Source organism: Buceros rhinoceros, unplaced genomic scaffold (assembly GCF_000710305.1).
Source record: "Buceros rhinoceros silvestris isolate BGI_N320 unplaced genomic scaffold, ASM71030v1 scaffold12339, whole genome shotgun sequence".
Classification (NCBI taxonomy): Eukaryota; Metazoa; Chordata; class Aves; order Bucerotiformes; family Bucerotidae; genus Buceros; species Buceros rhinoceros.
The window spans coordinates 13660-24482 of record NW_010432183.1 but is presented as its reverse complement, the minus strand read 5'-3'; the positions used below and the strand labels follow the sequence as shown (position 1 = coordinate 24482).

The following is a 10823-nucleotide window of genomic DNA, read 5'->3' as shown; positions in this document are numbered from 1 at the left end:
GTGATTAATTGAATTGCAAGGAACAAAAGGAAAATCCAGAAGAAAAAGCAGGTAGAAAGTCAAGAGCGTCCTTTCAAGTGGATTTTGTGCTGCAGACAGCAGCTGGGTTGCTGAACGCGGTGTGAGATACCCAACAGTCACAATCTTAGAGCTAAAAGACACGACGTGAGAAACTCCACTGTGGTGTAACGCTGCAGAAAAGCCGTGTTTAAACAGAGACTTTTCTGCCTACAAAGTCCTGAACACCATTAGGGCGTATTTGGCACAGAAGAAGCAGGAGAGTTAAGCAGTGAAGTATACAAGACACAGCTTGTGTGGGAAACCTTCCGTCTTTTTTTTTTAACCTAATGTAAAACTTACTTAATCGCGTTCCATTATCCTGTCACTTCATCAGTTCGAGGATAAAAACCGACGCCGCTTATCAGCGTAGCCTGCTCCGAAGACTAACAGCTATTCACAGAAATACACGAGGAACACAGGAACTTCTTCAGGTAAGCAGCTTCAAATAAGCAAGACTAAAAAACATCACTGGCCATGACATGAGCCAAGATGTCTAGTAAGCAGCAAGGATGACTTGGAGCAGGGGTGGTCTATGCTCTGAACAACCACCAACCCTCAAAGCCTTGGTAAGTAAATGGTTTACGTAAAGAAAACGTGAAATGGGGAACATTACACTGGAGCACAAGTTTACTCTAAGACTGTCTAAGATGTAAGGCCAACATCACAGTGTTAAAAGTGCAAGAGACATATACGAGATTAAAAAAGCCACCCCCAAGCAGTCTAAATTTATGTGAACATACTCAACTGTCATTCTTCCACAGAAGACTCTTCCAGCACCTGAAGAGGTACACTGGCGTGTGAGCAACATGACACCCTCTGGGCTGCTGAACATCCTTTGTCTTGTACGGCTCCACCTCAGACTCTCTGTTTTCCAAAACCCCATCGACGCTCACTAGCAGCCCAAGGAGCAGGTGTAAGAGTTATTTATTAACATTTAAAATAAGCGTAACTTCCAGGAACTAAAATCTTCCAGTCATCCTGCACATGACATTCTTGAAATGAAAGAAGATCAACATAGCGGAGAGACCGAGCATCACCGTAAGAGAGGAAGGGGCCTGGACCCCAGCTCCCGTTAACAGCCACTACGATACATCAACCTAAAGAAGTTTAAACACAGTTTTACACGTTTTCTGACAAATCTCCCCACTCACAAGGCCCAGTGAAGCTTCCTGCGAGAACTAAGCTGCAAACCAGTTGAAAACATTAGCAGTCAATTTAAGTAAAAATACATCTATATATGTAATTTATGGTATGAATTTCGTTGCAATGTTTTCCAGAGAACTAGCAAAGAGGGAGAGATTTACCGTCCAATGCATTCCAGTCACACAGCACAAACATCTGAATTTCAACCGGCTGAACAATTCCTGGAAGAAGCGATCTCGCTCCTTTCATCTTGTTTCACATAGCTGCTAATCTGAACTGATGCAAGTACTTGAAGATACTTGGGTAATACTGAACAGCAGCTGCATAGATTAATGCTTCAAAAAGAAAATTTTGGCTTTTTTGTTAAGCATTAGATATACAATTACAGTAGATAATGGAAGACCCGCAACCTTTTATCTTACCTTTGTGCCGCAGTGGAATAGCTCAGCTCAAACCAAAGCTAAACCCCCATTTAACTCGCTCAAGCAATTAGTGTGGAGATTTTTATTCCTGGACTAAGCATAAAGTGAGGATTTCTTTTTTTAACACCTGAGGTTCTTTCAGATGTTTGCAGAACAGCAAATAAAGGCTGCACACACTCCTCAGAGCTCAGGATTGAAGCATAACGCTTCCTACGAGGGCGCAAATCAAGACAGCTTGTTCGGCTGAAAGCCCGCAAGCTCAACGTAAGAGACAGGCATCAATCGGGAGGATCTCGTTTCGTGCTACAGGAACATCCACTTCACTCCCCAGATGCGCCTAAAACTCACACAAGCAGCTGAAATGTTATAGTATCTCTGAGAGGATGAATTTCAAAACAACAACAACACAAAAGCAAAGTTTCTCCAGTGTTACAAACCACTTTTGCAGGCAAAGGCAGTTCACTGAGTATCAGTGCAAAGGCACGCGGGGTCTGCAAGCGGCTTATGAGCTCTCACTGCTGACACACAGGTTATCACCACCTCCAGAATCCAGAGGAAGCACACCCTCCTGTTTAATAACCGCACGTCCTTTAAAACTCCAATGAAGCCATTTGCCTTCTCCACCTTCTGAAGGAAAATACAGCAGAGTTAACTTTAAGAAAACGGCATATACCACAGGGGAGACCAAATCCATCCAGTAATTAAAGCAATATTTCTGTTTACATCCTGGCAAACAGGCCGAGACAAGCTGAACTCTGCAGGAGATCTAATTCTGCCCAAACGAGGAAATGAGTGAAGTCAGGAACTTTTTGTAGATGGTGAAAACAGCATCCAACATCAGGCTTCCCTCGTGGGCATCCAAAGGAAGCAGCAGACAGTGGAGCCTTCCCAGAACAGGTCAGGAAACGGGAAGGAACCCTTACTTAGACGGGAGTCTAATTCACTCGGGAGAAAATTCACTCCGGCACACGGGAGAAATTCACTCCGGCATTTTACCATGTGACCAAGAGGCGGCTTCTGGAGGAAGATATTTGAAGACCCACCACGCGCACTCTTGTGGCATACGGAGGCAGACTGCTTGGAGGAGACGTCCGGCCGTGCTTTGACTTCCGTATGGCGGACTTCCACTTGTGGGGAAGGGCGAGGTCAGAGAAGAACAGGTAACACAAACATTAAACATCCCCTTACAGCAAGTTTTATTACTAATATTTGGCTTAGAGATCCCCGGACACCAAAAGTACCATGCATGTTTAAGGATTATTATGGGAAGAGAAACGCTGTCAAAAGCCTGGACTGGACACAAGTGTCACTGAAAGGTCCATATTCACCCTGTTAAAATACATACAGTAGAACAGGCAGCATAGAACAGGTGTTCTGAGGAAAACACACCAGCTACGCACTAACACTTTAATTTTCTAGGAGCCCAAACTCGTTTACTTGAACTCCTATGACCCATAGAGAAATTCCTTCCTCTCCTATGCTAAACTACGGTGGATGGGTCAGGCTGAGAAGAGAATAAATAAGGATGTGAACAGGTCACTTTCAAGCAGATTAAATAAGATCAAATGGTCATTCCTCATGCTAAGGAATTCTCATCCGAGTCACCACACTCCAACCCACACCAAAAAACCCACAAAATTTAAACCAAGGTTTTGCGGCAACTGAAGGAAGAAGAGGTGCTTTCAGTTTACCTGTAAATTGTCTGGATCTTCAGCTGACAAAAGGATAAAGACACTGAAAATCTGTATTTCCTTAACAAAATGTGGGCGAAAATGAGTTCAAATGGCTTTGAAAATAACACAAAATCCATTCCTAAAGGGAGATTTGTATTTGAATGCCCGAATTATATATTTAAAAACAAAAATCAGAAAATTTAAAGACTCTGCACACCAGGTTTTCACTGCACTGGAAACAGCTGCGGGATGCAAACGTCCTCCTGGTGAAAAAGCCAGCAGTAATTTTGAAAAATTAAGGTAGCTGCTACTTACAGAATGCAAAACACTGTTGCTTCCACTCAGTTTCAGTGTGGAAAGATGCACTGACACCTGGACATCCAGAGTTTATTTAAAACTTCTCTTTTTAATGAATATATTTCAAGTGTGCAAACTCTACGAAACGGAAAACCACTTCAAAACAGAACTTTGACTAAGCAGTGAGAAATATCCGAGATGCTTCCTCCGAAACAGTATGTTATTTGCACTCGACCAGGAGCTCACCATTACCTTGTGTTTGGTGCCACCGATGCGTCTGGGATGAGAACCGTTTCGGCAAGGGGCTTTTTTTGTATCTACATTTTGCAGACAGTGCAGTATGAAAGTGCCAGAGCATCCAAAAAGATAAAACAGAGCAAGAGGACATATAGAAGAAAGTACCTGATAAATTAAGAGCCTGGAACAGCAAAAGACATAAAGTAGTGAAATTTGTCTAGTTGTTTTTTCCCCAATTTAAGTCCTTCAAAATCAAGTGGTGCTCGTGCTTTCCCTCAGCCAGCACCCTGAGCGTTCAACTGACAGGAGACGTTCCTTACCCAAGTCAAACATCAAAAAAACCCCCCTCAGTTAAAGACACTGATGTAACCAAGCCAAGGGACGCACAAAGGGTGGCAAAGCTCATACAACTTTAATTTGTCCCACCTGCGTTGGCAGGACAAACCTTGCAGCAATAACTTCAATATAGGAATTCTCAGGTCTCTTCAAAGTGGAAAGAAAAAGTTGTCAAAATAGAAAATTTTTGGCATTTTGTCCCTCCTCCTGGTATCAGTAAGTGCGTGATAACATCATATCTCACCGCACACCACTGACATCTTACACTGCAAACAGAATTCATTTTTGTCTTGGGGAGCCTTCCCCCGTTTTAAACCTTCTGCTGCCTCTCTGCTCCAGCAGCCCACAGAGGTGCAGGTACAGCGCATCCAGCAGCTTCTGAAGGGACAAACCTCCTTCCTTCCCCTCCCACCATCTCCCTTCCGGACATCTAACCTCACCGAGCACTCCCAGCCTGTTAAACCAGCACAGAGCATCTTCAGCTGGTTCAGTCAGAGTATGGATCACAAGAAAACAGGGAGAAGGCATCAGACCAGCAAAGGGGTTCCACTGGCTCCTCCGTGAGCAAGCAGCCATTACAACGACTTCACTGCATTGAAAAATCAGACCAAAAAAATGTATTTCTACATTTATTTGAGATATTAAGCACCATTCCTTTTCTTTCTGGAGGAAAAGAACTCGTGCATAAGGAAGCTGAAGGCTAGAATTTTCACATGGCCATTAACGAGTACAGCACTCCGGAGCTGGTTTACAATGTTATATACTATTTTTACAGTACTTTATATGCACATAAAATTCCTTTTAATTTCAGCTGCGCACACTGAACTCTCAGCAGTCGGCAAATCGGTCGCAACGTGACTAACACCACCAGCGCTGAAACTCTCCTATCTGTAGATTTGCTAACGATCCTGGAACAGTCTGAGAACTGTCACAGCGATCGCCGCCTCCTCTCACGACCCTCATTTCCCAAGCTTTCTAAGGCTGCGACAGAGCGATGAACCCATTTTATACCAAACCTGCCTCAGTCCAAGCACAATGCTCATGCTGTTAGAAGAGAAGAGGCAGGGGTAAAGCAGGAGACACGAACAAAGCCTGCAGAAACAGGAACGCTGCGGTGGAAGCAAACTAAGGTGACACATGCAATCAGGTCCTGAATGCCTGGCACTAGCGGTAGCTTTCTTTTAACTGGAAACTTGCGTGTATTTTCCTACGATATTTTTGTAATGAAGCAGCAGAAACACGCTGATCCCTTGAAGGGCCAGCAGAAGGACGATAGTCTCTGGCCTCACGACGCTGACCTTTGCCGCTTCCACTGATGGGTGACAGTCGGAATAATAGGCAGTAATCCGCGAACCAGCCAACAGAGGGAAACAAATCACGGTAAAACCTGCCAGCAAGAAACAGATCGGCATGGAAGCGGCTATTTTGGGGCTCAAGCCAAATTTCAGAGTTTGGGCTCAAAAGCTGTATCTCCCAGTCTCCCCTTACAATATGCACTCTGCCTACCCCTCCCATTTGCTGTTTGTTACAGCTCTGCACCGCAGCGAGACCGCTTCTTTTCTCCAAAACATGGGAGCTCCCAGAAAATGGGTGGTAAAAATTAAGGTATCTGTTACTCCACAGTCTCAAACAATACTTTAAATAATGAGCAAGAAATAAGCGTGTACTGAACTTTGTGTTCACAAGGTTAAAAGAGTGCAAGGGGCTTAAGAGGGGAAGCGAAACACAGCAAACCAGTCCGTATTCACAACAAACCTTCGCCACTTACGCTCCGTAACTTTGATTGCCAGAATCTGTAAATGAAGGACTCAAAACACAATATAAACATCTGTGTTGGCCAGCAAGACATGAAACAACGTTCAAATAATATGTGGGATTGCTATTTTAAGCTCTAACATATCTGGCTTCTACGCTGCCATTCTAAAAAGAGAAAGCTATCCCTGGAGCCTGGTACAGGCTGTTCAGGAGCTCGTACAGTCAATACACCCGCTGCAACATTGGTTTTAACGTTCTCTTCCAGCAGACAGAACGTGTTGCTATATAAACTGAAACAAAAGGTATAATTTTAGAACTTACAAGCTAGTATAGAATGACCCCGATTAATATGTATTCTACAATTCTTGTTTCTCGGTTCTAACAAAAATCATGTTAACGTGGCTGTATGTGATCTCCGTGACTCAAAGTATTTGTCTCAAAATATTTTCAAATAGGGGGAAAAAAAAAAACAGCTGGATGTTAGGACAATGAAACAGAAAAAAAACAAAAAACTGTGAGAACCAGAGGATATGCTTGCTAAACAAGAATTATGTTTATTTAGCTAGTGAATCACCTAGAGGAGTAAATTTTCACTTTCAGGATAGCAATCTGTCAGGCTTGCAAACACCCAGAAATAGGAATTAAAGATTATTTTAAATGTAGTTATAAAGGTCATAAAAAGTCTGATTTAGACTGAGGTACATTTACTCAAAACTGAGATTCATTGAGTGGTAGCAAACAAACAGTTCCTCAGACAAATGCACTTTCTTCAGTATACATGTTACAGAAAAAAAATAAAGAAATGTGCATTAACTGGTGGTGTCCACCAAGCTGCATATTAATATTCTCTTACACCAAACAGTTTGAAACAAGGGAAATGTCATTCTAATATAATTTTATGTTACGTTTCATTTGGCTAAACTGCAGCTTAAAGTTGCTTTGCCATATTAAAAGATAACTACAATAATTTTCACATGAACATTTAGACTTGAGTTTTACTCCAGGACTAAATATGGCATGATTCGCTTTTAATCTGTTGAATAGCTAAAAACTGACAATTAAAAAAACTACAACAAAGAAAAAAAAAATTAAGTCAAAGCAATGTGAATCTCACATCATCGAACCACTTCTAATGGTTAAAGGTTAGTATTTAACAAATCCAAAGAGTTAATGAATCCGTTCATTCGGTCGGTCTCCTGTGCCTTAGCTAGGATGCATAAATACAAAAGACAGCAGATACTGGTAAAAGCTTCAGGACAGAAAGTGCTTGACGAAGGTACAGTTCTCAAGTGTGTTTGGTGAGAGAGTATAAGGGCAGATGCACTGATGAGAACCATTACAAGAAGAGTCAATTTTGTGTTAAAGTGTTCAAAGATGTCACCTTAAGCAGAAAAAAGCTTTAATAACGTCTTCTGAGACATATTAGGCATTTCCAGAGTCTACATCATTAGTGTTGTAATTCTAGCAGGACATCTCCGTACAGTTATTGTTTGTTTCTATTTCTCTCCTGAAAAAAAGAACAAACAGAAAGGAAAATGATGTTAATACACACAGTTCACCATCATCTGCTTTCCTCTCATCAGAGCAGCCGCACTGCTTGCCATTTCTCTAAAGCAGGCAAACAAGCTTTCAAGGAAAAGCTTTGGGTTTTTTTTCCAGGAACATGAAATATCTAGTGTAAGTCAACTTCTTAAGGAGAAACACAGAAGTACATGGCAAACACATTCCAAAAAAACAGCCATTGAGAGGTTTTATAATGTTACTTCTAAATCACTTCTGATAGATTACATTGATCCAAGTGAACCAAGTAAGGAGACCAGGGGCCCTACGAACAAAGCAAGAGGTACTCTCAATCTTCTGCTTGACAAAAAATGCCCTGCGTGGGAGGTTAAATATTCTATTCTCTATCCATTACATCCCTGAAAAGTAAAGGTCACATTCCCAGGTATCTCATTCAAAGTCCCCCAAGATAAAATGCTTCAATGGGCTTAAGATTAAAAGGCAAAGGAACAAGTTGGCCTGCTACCTTTCTCCTCCACACAAAAACATCACTCAAATAGTGGAAAAAAAGTCATCTATAATTTTCTTAGAAATTAGTTTTAATAAAATTCAAAACCAGTGAAGTAGGAATAAAATATCTTCACGGAAGAGAGGTGGAAGAGATCAAACTCCTTATTTCCAGTGTTTTTATTATTATTGCAATACACAGCGTGTTGTAAACGGAACAGAAACACAGCAGGGTAAACCAAAACAAACCAGAAAGCCCTTGAACAACGATTTCAACACCACTCACTCTATGCCATACCACACGGAAGCTCCACTACACCAGAAACTACTTGGGAAAAGTGCAAATTAGCTTATGAACACAAATAAATTCTGCCCACAAGAGACTGTAACAGAAGCAGAGGATACCTAACATTTATACTGGTCACTGGAGCACAGCTGGTGATCTAGTCCTCTCCAACACAGACCTCAGAGGTGAACAGCGACCACGTAAAGCTGGCACCGAGCTCTCGGTGACAAGCAGCAGCCCGTGGTCCCAGCAGCTGTATGCAACCGGGCATTCACCAGGGCAGAACTTCAGTACATTTAGAGCAAGAGCCATACGGGCACTCTTCTGCTGAAAATCATTTTTCCCAGTTCAAAGGCTATTTTCATGGGAAGACGCTGTTTTTAGAATGTGCGAGGGATAGTATCAGGTGTTAACACAAAGGGGGCTGTTCACAGTCTGGGCTGGAAACAGATGATCCCTGGCCTCATGCCTCGCTCCACGTGTAAGACATGCAAAAATAGCCCGTGCAGGCAGATCTTGGGTGAGTCCTCTGCTAAGAGCAGGCTGACTGAAAGAACTGCAGAAAGCGCTGACAAACACCGCTGTGTGGTAAGCGGGAGCCTGGGAAATGGTGATGTTAAATACTGGAGCAACAATTTTTTAACCATTTTAAATACTATCCATATACAAATAAAACCATGAGGTCCTGCCCTCTGCAGGTATTACCTGCAGACTTACACTGCCCAGACTCTGCTACATGCCCTTTCACCCAACATCTTACTCCTTCCTTACATTTGGATCAGCAAAACCTTTGCCCCATCTCTTGCGATGCTCTTGGATAAAAAGCTCCCATCTAATGCAAACAGCAGGATGGGGTTACCTTGGTCTGAACAGCCTGGCTGACGCCCGAACTTCAGTGCGCTGAATTCAGGCATCCATCGAATCTCTTGCTGAAAAGTAGCTGCAGTGTAATTCATCCGCATACTTCACCAGTCCTCTATGCTAACAAAATTTCACCAGTCTAAGCAACAAAAATGTTTCCTGATCTGAGCTAAAAGAAACCTCCGAGATGTGTACAACACTGATTTCTGGCAGGTCTGTCAACAAGAAGGTAAACGAAAAAGCCTCATTTTAAGTAGCAAAAATGTAAACGGCAGCGTAACAAGCCTCAGCAGCATATTCTCCCCAAGGTCCCACAAACTGAAGCTCAAGGTGAGGGAAGGTAGACCCGAAAGAAGGACTTCTGCTTGTTTATAGCAGTTGCAAGTCCAAGCATTTTGAGGTGTCCGTTTCGAAAGCTGTCCAGGATTGCATAGGCAGATTGCAGTTCCCCCCTCACTAAGCTCCTGCACAACCAGCTATAGCGGCTAAAAAAACCGAAACCCACCCTAGAACTCTGCCAAGCTTCTGCATCTTGCTGCACTGTCTAAAACCTTCCAGCCTGGAGCTGCCAGCTTTGCACCTCTCCCAGGACAGCAGCTTCCAAAGGGGATGCGTAGCACACCTCACGTGCTTCCCACCAGCCATGGAGGTGGTGAGGAGAAGCCACAGCAGAGCTCAGAAAAACTCATTTACTAATGGCATCAGCCATCATCTGCTCTTCGTGGCAGCCCAGCACACGACTGTGGCTATGACAGTGCAAACACTGGCCTCAGTGCTGGAGAGCCACAATAAAAACAGGTTCCTGAGGGAACCGGCCAATGCTCCAAGTAGTTTCCTCCATATCTAACAAGGATCTCAGCGGCTGCTAATGTAAAACTGATGCACTGAAACTTTAAAATTGTGTTAAAGAAAGGTCTTTAACTTCTCACTCTTGTATTCCCAACTAGAGGGTAAATCTCCTGAAGATAGATATTACCTCAAAAGCAGATAAAAATATTTAAATACATTTTTCTGGGGAGATAGGAGGGAAGAATCAGATAGGAGGTATCTCCAGAAGCCTTACATGGACCTAGGAACTTTTCCTGTGGAGATGCCATTCCCTCCCTAAACACTCGTTTTCTCCTATTCTTTATCTCAACATGAAAACTACAAGACAAATTAAAAATTAAAGTCAACTAGGAAGTCAAATGAGGTTTTATGACCCCAGAGCTGTGCCTTATCCTGGTAACTTCATGAATTAATACTCAGCTGAGACAGCGCTGCTGCAGATCATTTGAACTCCAGACAGTAAATAAGCCTTTCAAAGATATAAATATTAAGAAAGTCTGAAAATCTACAAGACCCAGACTTCTAATTTATTTATCCTTCCAATTAGTTTTGATGGCATTTTGCATATTTCAGTCTCTGAAATCTACTTAGCAACAGGAAAAACATCAACAAAGAGGTAGATACCTTTAAATTTGAGTGGATACATGCATTGTTAGTGCAACATGGGCAGACCTGTTATTTTATTGTGGTAACAAACAATAACAACTTAATCCACATCTGAAACACCACAGCACACCGAATAACCAAGTACAACCTCTCAGAAGGCAGAGGAGCTTCCTTACAGCGCTGAATGTTACTGCGCAGTGAAATACCAGATTGTAATTAGCTACAGCCATTTCAGCAAGTTCACTAAAAAGTAAAAAAAAAAAAAAAAAAAAAAAAAAAAAAAAAAGCTTTTAGGGCCCCAATTTTTTTTTT

The 10823-nt window shown here is 42.4% G+C and overlaps 1 protein-coding gene across 2 annotated transcripts in view; it reads right to left on the bottom strand.

Annotated features, from left to right (window-relative positions):
* Nucleotides 1-6452: 6452 nt before the first annotated feature.
* Nucleotides 6453-10823, bottom strand: part of YTHDF3 (YTH domain family, member 3) — a 16761-nt gene continuing 12390 nt past the window's right edge. For both annotated transcript variants that reach the window (XM_010143682.1, XM_010143683.1), the window contains exon 4: nucleotides 6453-7430. In XM_010143682.1, coding sequence (XP_010141984.1) covers nucleotides 7407-7430 — 24 coding nt within the window. In that variant the 3' untranslated portion in view covers nucleotides 6453-7406. The remainder of the gene's footprint in view (nucleotides 7431-10823) is intronic.